At 47.7% G+C, this 21,512-nt stretch overlaps 1 protein-coding gene across 3 annotated transcripts in view; it reads right to left on the reverse strand.

Annotated features, from left to right (window-relative positions):
• Positions 1-20,385, reverse strand: part of TRAPPC10 (trafficking protein particle complex subunit 10) — a 58,703-nt gene extending 38,318 nt beyond the window's left edge. For 2 of the 3 annotated variants that reach the window (XM_084752459.1, XM_084752458.1), the window contains exons 1-3: positions 20,152-20,385; positions 6,290-6,371; positions 2,717-2,852 (exon numbers count right to left, since the gene is read on the reverse strand). In XM_084752459.1, the coding sequence (XP_084608585.1) occupies positions 2,717-2,852; positions 6,290-6,371; positions 20,152-20,218 (285 nt within the window). In that variant the 5' untranslated portion in view covers positions 20,219-20,385. Of the gene's footprint in view, positions 1-2,716; positions 2,853-6,178; positions 6,199-6,289; positions 6,372-20,151 lie in introns of those variants that run through there. The other variant, XM_084752460.1, reaches the window with a different exon arrangement.
• Positions 20,386-21,512: the final 1,127 nt, after the last annotated feature.

A 21,512-nucleotide genomic window follows, 5' to 3' on the forward strand; every position in this document is an offset into this window, starting at 1 on the left:
ACACACACACATGAACACACTAATATGAAAACACATGGAATGAAAGCACCACTCACAATCCAAACAAAAAACCCCAGTACTGCACTTGGGCTGGGATGCATCTCGATGTTATACACTTGCCTAGCACATGCAAAGCCCTGGATCTGATTTCCAGCGCTACAAAAAACAAGTCTGATATTGCAGATGAAGGGTTATATTGTTTTTAAATTACATGTATTATCAATAGGCCTGGCTAGCAATCAATTAAAACACAGACACTTGTTATATTTTAAAATAGCCCTAGTTAACCTGGGGCAGGGCAGATATCAATCCTCTAAACTATTTTCTATAGTGGGGCAGGAATCACATACCTGCCCCAACCCATGCCATCTGTTTTTAATAACTTTTATCAAGTTACCTCCCATCCATAATCCCAAATACTTGTTAATGTTCTTTATCTGGGCTGTGGATATGTGTTTCTCCTCCATCTAACCCATGGCTGCCTTCCTCTCTTCGCTTTAGGTCTCTCTCCTTTCTCCTCTTTTTTTCTTTGTCTTTGTGGTGGTCCCTCTTCTTCTTCCCAGAATTCCTTTCTCTCCTAGCCCCACCTATCTACTCTGTCCTGCCCAGGTGGGATGGCTTTTTATTAAGCAAATGGTAAGTCACAGAGACAGTAAGCAGTAATTAGCATCAAAATACATCGGACCATCTCCCAACATCTTCCCTTTTCTGTCTAAATAAAAAAGCCCATTTTTTATATCCAGTAAGTATAATTATGAAAAAATTATAAAACCCAATAGGTAAGACTTACACATATTAATTTTTAATCAAAATGTATTCGGCAACCTTGGAGAAAATATTATCTATTTTATTTGGTAAATCTAAAGTTTTGAACCTAAATAAACATTTATTAAAGCTCAAATCTATGAAGCTAAAAGTATCTATTTAGACCTGAAAGTATCTTTTTACTTTTAAAAAACTAAGCTTAATTTTAAAATTAGCTATCTAGTCTTTAACCCCATCAGAGACTTGAGAAGAAATAAATTTAACTACCTGAGTAAAACGAAGTGTAAGTTAACAGTTTTTAAAATGAAAAAATGACAGAGACAGTTTACAGCCTGACACACACACACACCCAAAACTCTCTATAACGTTGGAGTATCATCTTTAGCCCTCTGGCCCAGTATATCTGACAGACATATTTGTGAAGTAGGAACCATTGAGGACTTGTTTACCCTGTCTTGGCAGAGTCTGGCCATCAACTCTGCCTGTATCCAAGCTTGTCCATTTTTAGGCAGAATTTTGTCTTTGGGAGAAATGAGGGAATTTTTGTCCAGTGGCTGTTTCGTCACACTCAAAGCCATCTCCACAAGGAGGTTCTTTAACGTTTATCATCTTTTTTACAGAGGCTGGGTGTGTTGCCAGGAGTTAACCTGTTTTATTGTCAAAGAATCTTTAAAATAATAAAAATATTTTCAAATGTCGTATTTTGCAGGTCTGAGGTTTTTGAAGTCCTTATTTAACTATTTTATCATATCTATCTATAGAATTATATCTGTTAAACAGAGCATGTGTATTTTTATACTTGACATGACTATGAATTAATCAACAATTAACCTGTATTACTTAATTGTCCTAAACAACCTACAATAACACTATCAGACTATTGGAAGTAAACTATGTATTAATTGAGCTGTATATGTACAATACTTTATATTAGAGTAGAAATATAATGTGTGAAGATAATATTAAATTTGTATCAAAATTAAACTTATTTTGTATCAATAAACAAATTTTTATACCAATGAATTAAAATTAACCTTTGTGAGTAAAAATTAAGGCCTTAAGTTGAGAAGTAGATTCAATAATCTACTTTTTGTCCTATCATCCCTACATATCTCTATACTCCCCCTCACAACACGGTTACAGAGAGAAGAATGTATAGGGTGTGCGTGGCATGGCCATCCTACTGTTGAGGCAGCTTCCCACTACACCTGGGGTTTGAACTCAGGGAGGGTTCCCAGGGTTCTATCAGGTCTACACTATATATGTGGCTAGTAATATATCTGCTTTCCTTCTCAAACTCTGAAACATGCCAGGTAGAGTCCCTGTGTGACCATCTTCAGTAAGAACCATAGATGGCCTGTCTCTAGTGAGCTTGCCTGGTAGACAGCATCTTGTCTCCCATGTCCTGTGACTTCCTGAGAAACAATGCATGGAGCCAAGTGCAGGAGCAACCAGGCACAGGCCTCCAGAGTCCTGTCTCATTCAAGTTGCAAAAACACTGCTGCAGCCTCAAAATCCCAGAGGAAATGACTTCTGTACTTCACACACTGCTAAGTGCTTATTTTATTACTTAGGCCGGAAGAAATAACCCTCAGAACTTCCCCTTTGTTCGTGGCAGGAGAATCCTATGTGGGTTCATGAATACACAATTATAAAGCACAAGTGAAAGTTATAATGCCAAGCAGAGTGAAGAACAGGGCCTACCAAGTAGAGAACATCCTGAAGTGGGGAAAAAAGGGGTCATGACAACACAAGGTGAACAAGTTCAAGCTGACGACCCATGGCTACCAGAACCATGCTAGGATTCCCCAGGAAAGCCACACTTAGATGACTTGGAAACCTGGGCCCCAACACTACCTGTCAGGCAGAGGAACCCAGACAACAAAACACCAGGGAGAACACAGTCCCACATACTAGATCACGACAGGCTTTCTGCCCAGCCAGTACTCACGCAGCACTCGGTCCAGTAGATGTGAAGGAAGGGGAAGGTGAGCAGGGCTTTGTTCCCTTCTTTGGGCAGCAGCTCCTCCTTGAACTGAACAAAGTTGGATTCCAGGTGAATCATCTTTGGAGCCCGGCCATATGACCTAAAACAGTTTTTAAAAGTTACCGAGAAAACAACTGAACAGCACAGAATGGAAAGGAGGGCTGTGACAATACAGAATTCATTCATTTCTAGGATTTCAAAACCATGTAATCTTGAGTTTAAACTGGCCCGAAACCCTGCATGGGCTATTACAAACAGCTCTCACACTGAGGCCCCTCTCCAAATGGCCTTTCGTTTATTCAAAGGCACAGCAGCTCAAGGGCTAACCTGAGCAAGGCTGCCATGGACTCGTGAGAACAGTACCCTTGCAGGGAAACCTACCCTGAGCTCACTCTAAAAGGTGAGACTTGTGTCGCATGTGTCAAAAGTATAGAAGTTATTTACACTCTCAGAGCCCTAATGTTTTTGTGACCTTCTGAATTTTTGGTGGAAAAGAACTGATTTTGTTTGCTGAGCTCAAATTAAGAACTGGCACAAGCCTCCCTTCCCACCCAGGAAAGCAGCCACAGACCCCATAAGCCACCTGCAGCTCACCTACACACACAGCGAGTCCCTACTGCTTTCTGTAACATATCTTTCCCATGATGCTCTGTGTTTAACGAACTGAGGCTGTCTACATTAACTATGATTGCTCACGCTCACACTGTAGGGTTTCTATTGGCAAGCTCTCTACTGCCTGTCTTCTGTGAGTAATCAAATTTCCTTTTTGCATTGTTTTGTTCTGTTGGCTTCAAAGTTTACGATCTCTTTCCATTCTGCTATTGATTTCATTTTTACCTTGAAATCCTCTGAGCTGCATACATCACACCTAAGTTAAGTGCAAACCTTTTATTCAGAGACTGAAGCTCTGCTGGGATTCCTCCTTCAGTTACACCCAGAGACGCTGCCACTGCTTCCGGTCTCTTGGCAGTCTAGAGGCACTTCTGCTTCCTGGAGGCTTCTGACCAAATCCAGCAGGCTTCACACGGCTGCCCAGAGGCCCAGGAGCACAGAACCCCGCCTGTGCTGGCTCTTGTTCGCTGCCTGGACTTGGAGCCCTAGAGCTCTGTTCTGAAGGAACCTCCAGGCTTCAACAGAGGTAGCCAGGAGCCCTTGTCACTGTACAGAGGTAGGACCCCTGGGTATGAGTTCCTTGTCTACACCTCTGCCAACCTCCTTACCAGTCCTGCTCGCTCCCTCGCCTTCCAAGTTCTACACTTCGTCACTTGCCCTAGACTTGTCTTTCTGATAAAACTGGTAGATTCAGTGTTCTTGGAGTTTCTTTCTCAACCTCCCCATTTATCTTTCTTCTCCCAACAATGTCCACACTCTGCAGCTACTTTCTCCGCTGCTGTTCTCCAAAGCTCCTGTGTGGAGACTTAGTCCAGACTTCACTGGTGTTGAGACAGTGACATAGCACATATAATAGTTCCATTTCAGAAATGGAGTAGGCTGCCACTGTGGAACAGGGTCACACTTATGCAGTCAAGGCCCCCATCAGAAGCCATCCTGCAGTCTCAGACTTCCTGGCCTCCAGAAGCACACGTCAAATAAATTTCTGTCGTGTAAATACCTCAGCCTGTAGTGCTCTTTAGAAGCTCCGGTCCTGGGAATGTTTGCTAGTCAGTCCTTCACACTCACTGACTGGGCTGCATGTTGTTTCTCTATTTTGTTTCCCCCATAATCTCCTCTGTTTCATGAGCACATTTCTTCTTGTGTCTTTAGGGAGGATTGTAACATGCTTATCTGCTGTCCTTTCCAGATCACACCATTTCCTCGGGGATTAAGCCCCCTTCCCCATGGCCATCTGCTTGACTGTTTTCTTCCTTTAACAGCATCACTTCTCTTCAACTGTTGAATAAATGTCTCAAAGAGCTCTCTCCAGCATTGAGTATTTGTTATATTATTAGTGGCTAAACAAGACACTACACTAGGCACAGAAATACTAGGCACACACTAGAGAGGCCGGGAAGGACACCCCATCACACCAGCCTTTCCTGTCAGTAGGCCAGGAAGGACACCCCATCACACCAGCCTTTCCTGTCAGTAGGCCGGGAAGGACACCCCACCACACCAGCCTTTCCTGTCAGTAGGCCGGGAAGGACACCCCATCACACCAGCCTTTCCTGTCAGTAGGCCAGGAAGGACACCCCACCACACCAGCCTTTCCTGTCAGTGGGGCAGAGTGGGTAGTTTGACAGCAGAAGACCACAAGAATCAGAATCACACCAATGGGAAACTTCAAGTACTCTGAATCAGGTCACCTGGACCTGCCAGTCACAATCCACACATTTTACACAAGTTTTATCTAGTTTATCAGCACAACTTCCCAATCAATGATTTTGTTTGGGCAAGTCACTAGGCAACTCATATCTGTCTGTCTGTCTGTCTGTCTGGCCCCACACACACACACAGGTAGGGGTGGGTAAAACAGGGCAACTAGAGGAGTAGCTTTGACTGGCCTCCTGCTTTCATGTTTCATGCTAATTCCCAAGTAAGATCTTTCTCTGAGGAGACACACCTGTAATCTCAGCACCTGGGCACAAGAACCAGAGGCCTATCACAGGCTAAGGCCAACACGGCCTACATAGTGAGCTCCAGACCAGCCAAAAGTAAACAGTGAGACTGTGCAGAGGGGAAAAAAAGAGGCTATGGGGACATAAAGGGTCCAGACGGAGAGAGCCTCTGGTAACACGGCTGTATTCCACATCTTCTACCTGCAGATGCTAAGAGTACTGCTTCCTCCGTAAGGACCCCATACTTTCAAGTCACTGATTAACAAGGAAAAAAAAATCATCACCATTTCTACAAAATAGAACTCTAACTCAAAAACCTGTCATCTACTATCTGAAACAGCAGCAGCAAACCCTGTCCAGGGCAAGTCGGGTAGCAGGCCAGGTATCTCCTGTACTCGAGTATCTCTGACAGGAGAATCACAAGGCCTGTTTGGCTACAAGTTCAAGGTGACCCTAAGAAACTCAGCAAGACGCTGTTTCAAAATATAAAGTAAAAAGAGACTCGGATGCAGCTCAGTAGAAGAGGTTAAGTACTCAGGCTGGCTACTTAACCTGGGAGCCCCTGACGCTGGTGAAGGTAGGGGTAAACAGGTGGGGCATAAGGCTGGCCTGGGAAGATACATGCGTGACCTCACACTGTGCTCACACACATACACATGAATCAAGAGACAGTAGAGGTCCAGCCTGTAACCCCAGTGTACTACTCATTAAGTGGAGGCAGGAGGCAGGAGCAATACAAGCTTAAGACCATGTAACAAAATTCTATCTCAAAAGAAAAAAGTTCACAATGAGGTTAGGAAAGCAAAGGCCTAATCCAATGCCCAGCACCAGGAACACAGAAACTAAACCACCTTAAACAGCAAGACCTTACAGTTCAGGGAGGCCACTCCGTTCACTGGCCTGGGCTTCAGAACAGAGGCGTTCCCTGTGTCTTCAGCTCCTGAGCTACAGAAAGAGTCCAGCCAAAACACAGATCCCGTACCTTCTCCATTCCATCGGTTCTCTTGGAAGCTGCTGGGAAAGTGTCGGATAAATAGAGGTAAATAAGTTCTGATCTCCAGCACCTACAACAGGAACAAAGAGAAACCATAGTTATGTTGTTTTAAGATAAATACAGGCAAAATATACTTTATAGTTTATGATGATGCTGATGTTCTTAGGCAATTTTATACTCAGTAGAGTAGACAGAAAAGAAAGACTGTTTTGTGCCTAAAATAAGTGACTGGTTTCAGGAACCCCAGCACTTAACTTGCACGGTTGAACTGGGGCCTTCACAGAGCCTCCACAAGGGCTCTGGCTCTCACAGAGAATGAGGTTTGCTTTGGAGGCAGCTTAGCCCAATCTCCTACTTTCTCCACACAAGCAAAGGAAGCCTGAGAAGTCCTGCCCCAGCCAGTCACTCAGAGCTAACAGCACTGAAATGCAAACTCTATGTGATTACACAGGGCACCCATGGGGCGTCCCCAACTAAGAGGAAGAAATGCACATGCCCCAACTCAAGACTGGCTACTTAATCTGGGAGCCCCTGACCCTGGCAAAGTTAGGGGTAAACAGGTGTGGCATAAGGCTGGCCTGGGAAGATACATGCGTGACCTCACACTGGTGCTCAGCATGCCATTCATTTGGCTCTCCTGAGATGACAACATGACTATAACATACATAAGCGAAAAGGGAACCGTTTACAGCAGACAACTAAACCGTTATGCTCAGGGTCCTCTTTAAGGAAAGCACTCTCCTAACTGCCTTTATTGATTTTAAAGAGGAGACTGGGAATTGATGGGAGCCATTAGCACAGCTGCTTGTTTTGCCATCCTGAGCTGAAAACAGACCCTGAAGATTACACTGCAGTATCGAGGCTCCGGGGAGAGAAGTGGTGTGTCTGCATACCTGGAAGAGGTGGCTCGCGCGTGCTGGAAAGCTGCTTGCCTAGTCCTGACTGACAACACACGCCTGCACATTATTCTTCCTGTGCTTGTGCACTAGACAGGAAAGGGAAAGGACAGCTCCCCAGCAGGGCCAGTCAACAGGGTATGCTGACAGTAAGGTAAGCCAGACACAGGCACACACGCACACACGCACGCTCTCTCCCCTCGTCTTTCTTTTATCATTAAGCTCAGTGAATTAAAATCTAGTTCTTTGACTCTTGACTGTTTTTATTTTAATCAAGTGCAGTCTGGCCTTTCACAAACCAGAGGTTCCCTTTTCCCTCTGGAAGGGTTGTAGATTTTTATTGTCTCAACCCAGCTGAGCATGGCTGCCCAGCGCTCCCTCCCTGCCCAGAAGGCCTTCCTCATGACCCGTTCTCAGGACAGAGCCTTCTTCAGCTAGCCTCCAGAAGGCTGAAGAGAACTCTGTGACCAGATTCTCAGCCCAGCCTCCTGGAGAAAGGAGCCCACATTTGCCTGTGTCCTGCTTTGGTGGTACAGGTCATGTGCAAAGGTATCATCTACACACTGGAGGGTTTAACACCAGGCTCCCACTCCTACCAGGAAACGAGTTTTGTCTTCTAAAATCCAAATGTCTTTCAAGTCCTAACCCAGCACTTCAGAACAGACAGAGCCTTAGTGAATGATCAGGCCTTTCCAAGTAATGGTTCAGTTGCAACAAAGTCTTGAGTGCAAACTTTAATCCAATCTAACAGTATCCTGATGAGAACAGAAAATATAAGCTCAAGAAGCCACCAGGACGTGGGCACAGAGGAAATGGGCCCCTCATAAGGCAGGGAGAAAGGGGCTTAGAGCCCAGCCCGTCACTGTTTTGACCTTGGGCACTTACCCACCACCAGGGTGGAGGTCTTTTGCTATAGCAGCCCTAGTGCCCTCACTCTGATAAGACAAAAAAGCCTTCTGCCCCACTGAGGCTCTGCAATAAATGAGGAAGAACATAAATACAGGGCTGAGGAGATGGCTTAGTCTATAAAGTGCTTGTCCTACATAGATGAGGACCAGAGTTCTGTCCCTAGAACTCATGTAAAAAAGGCTGTCATGGTGGCACATGGCCTCCTGAAAAATGAGTGGACCCTGAAGCTCTAGACCATGAGGTGAGTTTACAGGCCAGGTGAGAGACTGTCTCAAAAAACCAGGTGAATAGATCCCAAAGTTGACCTCTGACTTCAGTGCACAGATGTACACAGATGCCAAACATTATATCTGCACGCCCCCCACATACCTGTGCATTCACACGTGCAAAGAATGTGAAGATAAGCGACCATAAGTGTCTCAGAACACACGCCACTACTAACTACCCTAGTATTGCATATGTCTATCAGTATTGTGGAAAGCTGAAGGAAAGTGTTGAAATTTCCAGAAGAATTAAATCTCTGTTCCCAGAGGAGTAGATTAAATAAGCACCATTTCTTTCTAGAGTCCTGACACAGCACAGCAGAGAAGGGAGTGTCTCTGGATCGTGAAGGCCTGGTCAGAGCAGCTTCCTCCGGGCAGCAGGCTGTGACAGGCAGGCCAGCTGCTCCTAACACAGCTGCTGAAGCACAGCTTCCAAGAACCCTGCCGGACACCTCGGCTCTCCTGTCCTGACTCAGGAGGGAGGCTGTGACAAGGGCCAACTCAGACCACGCACTGTGAGGATTTGCCAAAGCAATGCACAAAGGTCATCTTAAACCCTGTCATAAGCTCAGGCCTCCTTCCCTGCAGACCCCACAGCTGACTAGTGAGGCAGAGTCGAGGCTGGCCTGGGAGTACAGTGACCCTAGCTGATGGAGCAGGCCTGGTCCACGGGCAGCTACAGGGATGTGCGGAAGCACGTTGGATGAAGCTCTCTAAGCACAGTGGGACCAGACTAAAGGGTGGACACGAAGGCCCTCAAGTGCTCAGGTAGGATAAGGAGTGGCATGAGCTGGATGGCTGTGCCCTGGAGAAGGGTGGACACGGCTCAGTGTGCTGCTGGAGCTCCCAAGAGTCCAGGAGCTCCCCCAGGGGAGGCGGAGCAGACATCTACTGACAGAAACTGCACTGGAGGCTGCCTGAGAGCACACATTCCTGCCTTGCCCACGCCAACTTAAAATCGTACACTCAGAGAAGAGGAGGGTCACGTACACTTGAGTGGGGCCAGAAGGTTCTAGAAGCAGAATAGACAGCATTTCTCATCAAAGTAGATGTCCTGCCTCTCAGGCAACAGAACACCCTGGATGGGTTCACAGCCAGCAGCCAGCACATCTCACAGCTCTGAGGCCCAAGAACAGAGGCACTGTGGCAAGGGCTCCCGATGCTCCTTGTTCTGTGTTCTCTCGTCATGGAAGAGGTGAGGAGTTCTTGGGCAATTTGACAAGAACACTAATAACCTTTGTAGGGCTTCTGGCCCAGCATCCTTGAAACTTCAAGCCAGCCTGTGAAGGAGAGCCTCTGTGTAGACAGGAGCTGACATTGGGTGGGAGGGTGCTTCCCCAAAGGCCAAGGTCAAACAGCTGGTAACAGTCAGAAAGGCCTGGTGCCACCCTCTTCAGGAGCAGCACTAAGACCTGGGAGCCTTGTGTTAGGAGAAAGCTCCCCAGGGCCGGCTGACACTGTGCCATCTCTCACAGGGTCTGGAAACTGAACTCAGGTCATGAGGCTTACATAGTAAGTGCCTCTACCTGAGGAGCCATCTCAATGGCTGCAGGCTGTAGGATTTTATGTCAGAGCAGGCAGGAGCATTGTGATTGCCTGGGTGAATCTCGTGTGTTAAGAAGAGCCCTGCCAGCTTTGGGCTAAGGGGTTCCTTGCCTCTTTTCTCATGTTCTTTTCCATCACCCTAAAGCCTTTGTTCAACAACAACCTTTTCAATGGGGTTTCCTGCAGCTTCAAAGCTGCACAATGAATACAGAGAAGAATCTGGCAAGCCCAGCAATGTTACTCAGCACTTGGCATGACCCCACACTTCTCATGGGATTTATCCCAAATCCCACGCAGTGGAGGAGCAAGACCGTGAGCACAGTGCAGCTCCTCAGTCTCGGCCCAAACTCCAGGTACAGCACAGTGCAGGACACACTGAGGGAAAGGAGAGGTGTAAAAATCAGTAGAGTCAGCAATCGCTCACCTGAGAGTGGGAAAGACAGAATGTTCACATTCTTTTTTAAAAACTTTAAAATTAATTTTTGAAAACGTATTGTGGGGAAGAGGCAATGCACATGAGCGTGGTGTGCATGTGGAGGTCAGAGGAAGAGGACAGCGTGCAGGAGTCAGTAGGTCTGAGGGATCAAGCTCAAGCAAGTGCCTTTACCCAGTGAGCCATTTTGTCAAATTTATGTTATTTCAAATAGTGGAATAAATCATTTTTAAAAATTGCAATGCGGTACTTAGGTAAAGGAGATGCTAGAGTAGAGGGCAGAATTCAGTTGTCCCTTAGATCTGAGAGACTTGTCCCAGGACCCAGTGGACACCAAATTCTGCCAATGCTCGAGTCCCTAATCTAAGTACAGTTCTTGCACAGAACGTACCCACATTGGTCCACACACTGTATATACTGCTGACTGCAGGCCTGCTCTAGCACTAATGCTGTATATGCCTCAGTGTATTTGACTAGAGACAGTGTCACAAGATGAGTTACAGATGCGGGGCTTTTTCTCAGAAAGAAAGAATGTATAGAAGGTAGAATAGTTGAGTAAATAAAGACCATCTTTAAAATACAAAAAGACACCACTGAGCAAGCCTGGTGACAAGCATCCAAGTCAAAGTAAGCCTGTAGAATCCACTCCTACTTAAAAGGAAGCAAGGCTCCCGGGATGATGGTGACTACAGATCAGAGGCAGGGAACAATAGGCAGGACAGTCAAGAACCTAGCCAAGCTCCCTGCCTCAGAACCCGAGGTTCTGACTGGCCAAAGATAAAAGTGCACACACCATGCAGCAGCAGCAGCTGCAGCAGCAGCAAGCACACCGAGGATGCTCATGACACTGGGAGAGCTAACTGTCACTAAAGAGAACAGTGAGCGGGCTCTGAGGACAGTTCTTTGAAGGGGACAACCCAGGCATGAAAGCACTATAAATATGCATGTATAAATGCTTTTAACTTAAATACTCCTACTAATAAATAAGAAAATGTTCAAATTAGAATCTCGCCATTTTGCAACCTTTAGGAGTGAGTGGAAAGACCATTATATACCTGCTGAAGGAGGAATGCACCACCAGTAATTAGACAGTCTTGCAAAAGCCAAAAAAAGGAATAAAATGTCGAGCTCCTAGCTAAGGCTGATCAGGCAGTGAGATCTCTGAAGGACAGCTGAGATAGGACTGCAAAATCTGGAAGGCGAAAGGAACAGGAGAAGCAGAGGTTCTAAGAGAATTAGTTTACTTTAAAACTTCATTTGAAGGCCAGGTGCAGTGGCGCATGCCTATAATCCCAGCACTTGGGAGGCAGAGGCAGGCAGATCTCTGTGAGTTCAAGGCCAGCCTGGTTTACAAAGCAAATCCAGGAGAGCCAAGGCTATACCAAGAAACCTTGTCTCAAAAAGCCAAACCAAACCAAAATAAACTGAAACGAAAAAACAAAAACTTCATTTGAGGGGCTGGAGAGATGGATTAGCAGTTAAGAGCACTGGCTGATCTTCCAGAGGTCCTGAGTTCAATTCCCGTAAGCCATATGGTGACTCACAAACATCTATAATATGATCTAATGCCCTCTTCTGGCCTGAAGGTGTACATACAGACAGAGTACTCATATACATAAAATAAATAAATACATCTTTAAAAAACAAAACCAAACTTCATTTGGGAGGCTGGAAGATGTCTTACAGTTAAAAGCAGTTTGTTCCTCCATAGGACCTGGGTTCAAATCTCAGCACTTATGAAGGCTAACAAACTCTGTAGCTCCAGTTCTGGGACATCTGATGTATGCTTCTGGCTTCTGCCGCACTGCACACATACAGTGCACAGACACAGACCAGGCAAAATACCCATAAAACAAAGCTTAAAAAAAAAACCTTTATCTGAATACTAATTCAAACAAAACTTTTTAAAAACTTAAGACACATAAGCAGGCAGGTATGGTAGTAATACACTATTATTAGGCCTGTGGTCAGGGACAGAAGCTGGAAGATCATGAATTTAAAGCCACATAGCAAAAATCTCTCACAAAAAGACACAGTGAATTAAAATTCACTATCTCATATTTTTAAAAAATGTTTTAAGTACAAATTTTGTAGCTATGTTCTTAAAAACCTCATGTCTTCTAAGATTTACTTTTATTATTTCAAAATGTATGTGTGAGCTATGCCTGCAGAATCCAGACGAGGGTGTTGGGCCCACAGAGATGGAGTTACAGATAGTTGTGAACTATCCAACACAGGTCCTCGGTTGTCTCTGAAACACTGAGCAGTCTTCATAGGCTCTCTAAAAGGGTCTGCAGCTCTGACATGTCACTGTCATCTTGATCAGAAAGGACTAGAGACCCAGAGGCCTGACTCAGACCAATGCACCTTCTCCATGAGGGTCACTCTAGAAGGGAAGGTCCTCACTGGTTCCAGGAAAGCCATGTGATCAGTAAGACCCTGACCCATCTCGGATGTCATGACCGATTAGAAAGAGCCAAGAAACTCCTCTTAAGTCCCGGAGTAAGCCCTAAGGAGTCCTGACTGACCATAATAAGGAGGTTAATTTTGGCCCACCAACATGGTCTTAAACACAGAACCAGAGAGCATAACAAAGAGTAAAATAATTAACAATATCCCAAAGCAGATTTCTACCAGCACTGCCCAGATTTTCATCCTGACCTGGGTCAGCCAGGGCCCCGAGCTTCTAGAGGCTTGGAAAGCATCACTCAGCAGCCACTTCAGCCAATGTACAGGGCTCCACAGAATTGTTAGGACTCTGCCATCTGCCCAGAGTAAAATCCCACTTCCCATCCCACAGAAGATACAAGAGTGTTTTATCCAAGTGGCAATCAACCAAAGACCTGCACAGCTCAGTATTTCCTGTACTGCGTGCTTAAATCCTGAGGACCATATCCACCTTTGTGGAACCCAAGCTTCTCTCTACTTCTCAATCAACCAGACAGAAACATACAGCTTGGTCTCCATCCTTCCCTGGTCATACTTGCTCAGGACTCCTATGTTTAACCTGCTGTCAAGTTTATGTCTTCTAGGGCTCAACAGTTCTACCCATGTGGCACTTTGACAATGTTCACGCCCTAGCACTGGAAGCCCACTTCCCATAAGCCTCCTGGACTAGACAATGCAGACCTTCTACCAAAATTGCTCCAAGTATGGGTCTCTTTTCACGGCCTGCCAGGAGCTCCCGCCAGAGCAGTCGGCTACAGGTAGGGCCAAGCATGTGTCACCCTTGCTCAGCTCAAAGAAGCTGATAAAGAAGGGATTTCCAACCAGCCCCCAGGAACCGGTTCAGGGCTCTGCTGAAGCAAAGGGTGGCAATGCTAAAGCGGCCATGATTGAGAGATCGAAAGGGGGAATGTGTCCTCAATGTAAGCCTGGGCAACAGCTCTGTTCCACCCAAATTGAGGACGAGAGAACAGTTCACCAAACACATCAGAAGCAACCCCACACCACAGAGCTGCTCCATCTGCATGGGGGAAACTGCACAGCAGTGGTTCACCCTAACCAAACACCAACCAATCAGGATTGTCCTCATTTACATGCAGGAACTATATGCCAGGAATTGCAGCCTAATCAAAATGTAGTCCACCCTCACTGGACAAGGACTCCTCAACAGCCCGTCATCTCACAATGGTTTTCCTTCTATTCCCACCACTGCTCTCTTTGTCATGTGCTAAATCAGCCGTTTTCAACCTGTGGGTCAAGACTCTTTGGAGATCACATATCAGATATCCTGCATACCAGATATTTACATTGCGATTCATAACAGTAGCAAAATTACAGTTATGAAGTAGCAATGAAATATTCCATACCATGCGGAACTATATTAAAGGGTGCAGCATTAGGAAGATTGAGAACCACTGTACTAAATACACATGGCTTGTTCTAATAAAAGAAAAGAGTTAGGGAGATGGTTCGGTGGGTAAAGTGCCAGCCTTGTAGTAAGGCTGGGCAGGGTCAAAGGGGGATGTGGTTGGCTGTGGTGCGTCTGTAACTCCAGCACTGCAGGATGAAGGGTGGCAGGGAATAGACAGATCCTCTGACCACATCTGTCAGTCTATTCTAGCCCATCAGTGACTACCAAAGACATCCAACAGGGACATCAGTCTCTTTCCTTCATACACATGCGCACATAGACGATCTCCCCCTCTCTCTCTGACACACACACAGAAAGAAACAAGACACTTAAGAGAAAACGCCTTCAAATATGTAACTGATAAGGTGTATTATCTGAAAAATAGAATTGAGTTTTGCAACTCAATAATACAATTTAAGATTAATAAAACACTTTAATAAACCTTTCACTAAGGACTGTATGTGTGGGGCATTTGTCACCTGGAAACTGAGGCAGGAAGATCTTCAGTTACAGGCCAAGCTGGGCAGTAAGACAGTGAGGCCACCTCAAGACAAACAAACAAGACCGAGGAGTCTTCCAACACAGTGAAAAAAGCGGACAGCAGGCTGCACTGAGGCTGTGGGAAGCTGTACACTGCCAGGGACGTTAACAGTATAACCACTTTGGGAAGAGTTGGCACTTTCTTAAAAAGCTAAACATAAGTACACCATGTGACACAGACATTCTCCTAGAATCCTCAGGGGGCGGGGGGAACCCACACATGTCCACACAAAGACATGTCACAGATTTACAAGGGACGAAATACAGAAACAATCTAAACTAATGACCAGGTAAACAAGATACAGACTGGTCACAGAGTGGCACTCTGCTCAGCTATCGGGAGGAGGAATTGCCAACAACAGGATGAACTAACAGACAAGTCTATATGATGTGACCATGTACATTACTGGAGTTACAACACCAGCCTTGTCCAAATGCCAGGTGGGTCTCCCCACACAGGCCCAGCCCACAGCCAACAGACCTCAGTTCGGCTGTGCCCTGACTTGCAGTAAAGAAAGCTTACCTAAATGCAGCTGCCAAGATCTTTCAAATATGCCCCCTAGCATACCGGTTAGCTTTGCTTTACTGGATTAACATGTATTCCCCAGACAGGATGCACAAGTTCAGTTTACCTAAGAACAAGTCGAGTGGTTCCAAGCATTTCTACACAGCGCTCAGTGTCCGGAAGGAAAAGAACACTATGGCATTAGAAGCTTCTACCTCATGGAAGCGCTAAGAGACACCAGCAGAATGTTCCCTGAGAGAATGCGTACTCACTTACTTCATCTACTCCACAAACAGACTCAGCATCCAGTACTTGCCAAGTGCTATTCAAGGTGCCAAGAACACAGCAGTGAAGCACAGCTCAAGCCCCCTCGTCACAAAGCTTTACGCTCTAGCCTGGATTTCGTGTGAAAAGAAACAATAAGCAAAGACACAAACAAATATTTATGTTAAGAGCTCTGAGCCAAGAAAAATGGGTGAAGTCAGCGGGATACCAAACACAAGTGGGGTGTGGGCGGCAGAGCAGGCCTGGGGTTCAGTGACATTTGAGCAGATAGCAGAAGGCAGCGGGAACCATTATGTCCCCAGAAGCTGGGAGCAGAGGGAGGCAGAGGACCAGAGAGCACCACAGAGAGCACCAGGCAGGTGCAGGCCCTCAGCTCCAGGCAGTCAGAAGCTGCTGCGGGGTGGGGGAAGGCTGTGGAAGGTTAGTCTGTGTGTTTTGGTTTGGGTGGTGCTAGGGTAGAGCTCAGGGCTTTGTACACACTAAGCAGCATGCACCACTGAACCATCCCGCAGCCCTGGAAAGTTATTCTGAGAAGGTGGTTAGACAGCGGAGGCGCCTGAGCTGGAAACCTGTGGATTATGCCTTCCCTGGGGGGTTAGGTGGATACAGGGAGGCCACTGCAGGAATCCCACAGACAGAAAGAAAGGCCTGTGATGTGGGGCCACCATAAGCGTGGAAAAAGTGACAGGGTCCTAGACATATCTCAAACACGATAAAACAATATTTACTGAGACAGAATCAGACATGAGAAGGGGGATGTCAAAGTCATCAATCTGTAACTTAAAACAAATATTCTCTTAGACCAAGCACAGTGACTAGGTTGACAGCTTATGTGTGAGCAGACAGACAGGGGTGGCTAGAGAGCAGGCAAGAAAAGGTGGGACACAGGAGAACACTCAGAGACGGCTAGGAGGAAAGAGACACAGGAAGATGCCAGGGACACCTTGGCCTCAAGCCTCTCACCTCCTCATCTGCAGGTGGAGCTCAGAGCTCAGCAGGTGAAAGAAACGTGGTTGGACATCAGCCTCTGGTGCCTCATGGGACAACACTCACACTAAATCATGTCATTCACGTGCCAGCAAAGAACTTTCCTAGTACGACAACCCTGCTGTGACTGCTAGGACACCACAGATAGGGTTTACTAAATGCAATAACCAGGTGGCTTGAAAAACTCTGACAATCAAGGCGCTGACACCAGAAAAGGGTTAGGTGTTTCTTCTCAGCTAGCTGCTTTTGTGTATATTCATTCCTCTAGCCTCATGTCAACGTCACTGCCCATTTCACAGCTGAGGCCCCTCAAGAATAAAAATGACTAAATGGCCCCATGCCAGGCTTGCTGTACCAGTCCTGTAATCTCAGTTACTTGAAAAGCTGATGGGGGGAAAAAAGCCAAATTCAGGACTAGCCTGGGCATCTTAATGAGAAAAAGTAAAGAAGGACTGAATACACAGCCCCACAGCTGAGCACCTGCTGGCCATGTGTGCGGCCCTGGCTTCCATTCCCACCATTGAAGGTGGGAGGCAGGTGAGTACATGGCGCCCTCTTCTTGCCTACCTTGCCTGCAGACCCCCTTAGGCTCCTCCCACTGCTTAGTCACTGGCTGCTACCTGCTCCCACCTGCACCTGTGTTTACTAATCTTAAGGAAAACACACTTTGTGGTTACTTTACTTTTGTACTTTCAGACTGGGCAGGAAATCCAAATCTATAAACTCCCATCTACAGGGGAAAGGCCAACTCCAACCAGGTACAAACACTGCATGTGACCTGCTTGGCTGTGCTGTCTCCTTTCTCCTTTCAAAATTTATAGCACTAGATCCGTCCCAAGTGAAAGGTTGATCATCCAATGAGGACCATTATCTGCTGGATGTTTCATCATTCCAAGGTGCTGTGTCACAGAGGAATGTGACTAGTGGGACAACATCAACCATCTCCAATGAACGACAGACACACAGGAGAAGGAAGGTGTCTCTCCTAACATGTCTTGAAGGGTCAGGAGCCCGTCTCTTTTTCTGAAACAAAGAAATCTGGTTTTGAAAGGGAGGAAACTAAGCTAAAACTTAAAACACAAACAAATGGATCGGCTGGATTTTCAGTGTCACTGAAGATTTTTCACGATTAGTAAAAGGTAAGCATCAAATCACTGTGACTAGGCGATTCATCGTCCACGCCGCTGCAGCAGCCCTCCCCACTGCCCAGCTAGCACCCGGACATCCCGCACAGGGGCTTCAGCACTGACAGGGCCTCTGCGCAGGCAGTCCCTCCACCACAGCCCACAAGTAGGGTGTTAAGACTCTTCCAATTACGCTTAAAGCCTACTAAAACTTCTATACAGCCTCAGAACATTAATAAGATCACTCAGGAGCATTTTCAAATAACAATCCATTCTATCTCCCCAACGTTTGAGAACTTTCCATTCTTCCCATGCCCGCAGTCTAGCACTATTAAGGGTCTGAAGAAAAAAATGAGGCCAGGAAGAAAACCAGGTTCACAAAATGCTTGCCGGGGAAGCACGAGGATCCACATGTGGGCCTAGAACCCACGTGGAAAGCAAGCCACGGTCATGTGCTTGTCACCCCAGCTCTGGGAAGGTGGGTACAGCCTGCCAGGCAGCCAGACTAGCCTAACTGGTGAACCCCAGGCTCCAGTGAGAGACCCTGTATGAAAACACAAATGAACAAAACAACAGAAGCCACGGAGGCAGCTGTGGTGGACGCACCAGAGCTCTCTGTTCTCCATGGGTGCGTGCACCTGCACATACACGAACACACGCACAGTGATAAACATGAACTCTGCTTTTATCTTAAAATGAACACAGACTGGCTCGGTAAGTGGTCAAGGAGACCTGAAGGAAGCGTTCGGGAGGTGGGGGAATAAGATGAAACAGACTGTTTGGAGAGCAAACACTAAGGGAAGATAATACACAGTACTGAAGTGTTGTTAGGCCTGACCGGCCTTTGGGTAGATTTCTGAACTGTTTCACTACTTCTCCTTGAAAACACAACAAGAAGAAGAAAGAATGAGGCGGAACCGGCATGAGCGCTCGCCAAAGCTGCAGCCCCAGAAACAGCAAAGCGCCATTGCCTCTACACCAAGTTAGATTTTTCTCCAAGCACCAAAAAACCCAGCAGCACACTTTCTTATAATGCTACCTCAAAGCCATGGGAATCCCCCACAATACCCAAACTCCTGCAAGGACAGCCGGAAAGCACCCTGCAGCTGTCCTGCACTCAGGATGGCAAGAAACTAACCAGCACACATCCCCAAGCACTAACTACCGGAGTAATAAACTTTTCCCTTTAATCACAGGGCACGCCTCGGAGCTTGGCGCTTTACCTTCAGAAGGGTAAGGATAAAACACCTCTGTTCAAAGCTAAGGGTCAGGCAACACCGCCAGGTAGGTGGGTGCCCCTACAAGTAGTAAGTACTTGTCCAGAATTGCTATTGCGAATAGTGCTTGGGGAAAAGTTCTCAGTACCCGGAACACATTGAATCCAAACATGAATTGGGTGCAACTTCCCTGAGGGGAATCAAGGAGCACCTGGGCAGGGTGAGGCAGCCTCCAGACCAGCTCTACCACATCTGTCCACCTGCCTGCAGGTGAAATCTGGCAAGGCTTTCAGTTGCCAAGCATTCTGGGAGGTAAAACAAACAAACAACCTACTGCTGAACTATGCAAGCCTCCCACTTTGGAGGGAGACACCTGAGAAAGTTCATCTAAGGAAACGTCTAGGAGGCTAAAGCGGGGGTGGGGGGTGGGGGGAATTGGGAGAAGTATGCCCATTCATCCAAGGGCCCAAAGGAGAGAGGGGAGCAAGGTGTGCTGGGGACCTTGGGAATCCTGGGGCTAGTGCCAGGTTTTGCAAACAGTGCTTTCTGTTTAGAAAAGGTAAATTCATAAGGCCACGCATATGCCGAACTACCAGCAGCTAATTATCACATCTGTCAAAAACAAAACTACAACTGTGCTTTGAGGGACAGCACTGCAAACCGTCAAAACGCCATACTTCCCAAGAGTCCAGAGTTTGCAAAACTACACCATCCTGAAATTATGCCTTAAAGATGAGAAGAATTTTCTTTTTCTGTAGCAGAGAAATTGTGTGTGTGTGTGTGTGTGTGTGTGTGTGTGTGTGTGTGTGTTTGTGCTTTAAGTGGGAAAAAGAGAAAGTGCACAAGGGGCTGTCCGAGCGGGAAAGCGCTGAAGAAGCAGCTCAGACGTCTCTGGAAAGTGCCTTTAGGCACAGGAAGATTCCACCTGAGAGAGCTGGGTTCCTGAGCGGCTTGGCCGGCCACCTGCCACCCTGGCTGGTCTGTTCTTAGAGGAAAAGCACCTGCGCCCTGCGGAGAGGCCAGGGCCTGCCCACCGACCTGCGGTCAGCACGCAGCTCAGCGCGCACGAGAGCCGACCCACGGGGAAGGCCGGCCCGATCCCTGCCCAGCAGCTCTGACAGCACGCCCAACACAGAGCTGCTCCGGACCACCCCGGGGCAGGAGCCAAACCTCGGCGTCGGCTGCCCAGCGGGTCGGAGGTCACCCGCCGAAAGGTCGGAGGTCGGCTGTGCCCGCGGAGGTAGGAGCTGACAGCCCAGCCGCGCCCCCCGCCCGGCCCGCCGCACTTACAGGTTACGATGGGCTTGTTCTCCATGGTGTAGACCACCGGCGGCTGTGGCTCCTCAGGGGCGTCCATGGGCGTCCGGCGTCACCGGCCCGGCCCCCCGCCCCCCATGGGCACCCGAGGCCGCGCGGGGCCTGCTGAGCCCGCGCCTCCTCGCTGCCGGCACCCCCCGGCAGCTCCTAGCCGGCCGCCCGCCCGCCGCCGCCGCCGGCCGCGTCCACTTCCGGCCCCGGCGCCGTCGCGTGACCACTTCCGGGGCGCGCGACTTAAAGGGGTGGGCCTCACCGCCGCCTGCCGGCCTATGGAAAAAGCCGCTCGCGGGGCGGACGGCAGGCGGGGAGAAAACAAGGCCACTGTAGCTCCGGTGTGCAGCAGGAGACGCCGCTGCTACGGTTCTCGGGCAGCCCCGGTGGCCGTGGGGGACAACGGGTGGCGCACGTGCCTACGCTCCGTGACCCGCGGCTTCTCACCTGCCCAAGCTCGGTTGACCTTTGGTGTCGTCTTACTTGCCTAAACTGGATGATCGGCAGCCTCGCCATCTGCGGGTGTTCCCTGACCCTCTCACCCTCGCTCCTATCCGAGCGCCCCTACCGCCACACCTTGCGGTAATTCCTCCTATCCACGAGGGAGCTTCCTTCTTTCATGCCTCTTCAGGATGCCTTGGATCGGTTTTTACATCTGGGCGAGCTCAGCTACGCCGTGCCAAACTGAATCCCTGGTTGCTTGTTAAAACTCACTTGCCAAGTGTGCTGACTCAAAGCCATGCAAGACTGAAAAGTGCCCCCACCCACCCCCTACGACTCAGACTCCTCCGTGTGCACCCGCTGGCACGCCAACTTCCTACTGTCCTTTCTAGATTTCTTCACTTGTATGAACCACATATTCCACCTGCAGTCAGCAGCACCCAGCACTCTTTCCCTTGACTTCTGGAATGTCCCACCTTCACCAGTACTGGCTAACTATAGCTGGAATTCTTCGAAACCGCTGGGGATTGGAAATGCCACAAAATCAAACGGCTTATAAGTTTCTTGTGCGAGTAAAGCAGCTCTATGGAAGCTTTTGCAAATAGAGTTCAGTGTGTACGTGCAATGTCTGACCATGACTTGGCTGTTGGGTGCACATTGGTGTGGGCTTGGGGGCCGCTGAAGCAAGTGGAGACTGCCAGCCAGGCACAGCCTAGACAGCAATTTTCAACCTGTGAGACTCGAGCCTTTAGGCAAACCTCTGTCTCCAAAGCAAAACCCTTGCATTATGATCCATAACAGTGGCAAAAATAGTTACGAAATAGCAACAAAAATAATTTTAATGGTTGGGGTCACCACAACATGAAGAGCTGTATTAAAGTGTCACAACATTAGGAAGGTTG

This window comes from Acomys minous (genome assembly GCF_964271855.1).
Source record: "Acomys minous genome assembly, chromosome: 13".
Taxonomy (NCBI): Eukaryota; Metazoa; Chordata; class Mammalia; order Rodentia; family Muridae; genus Acomys; species Acomys minous.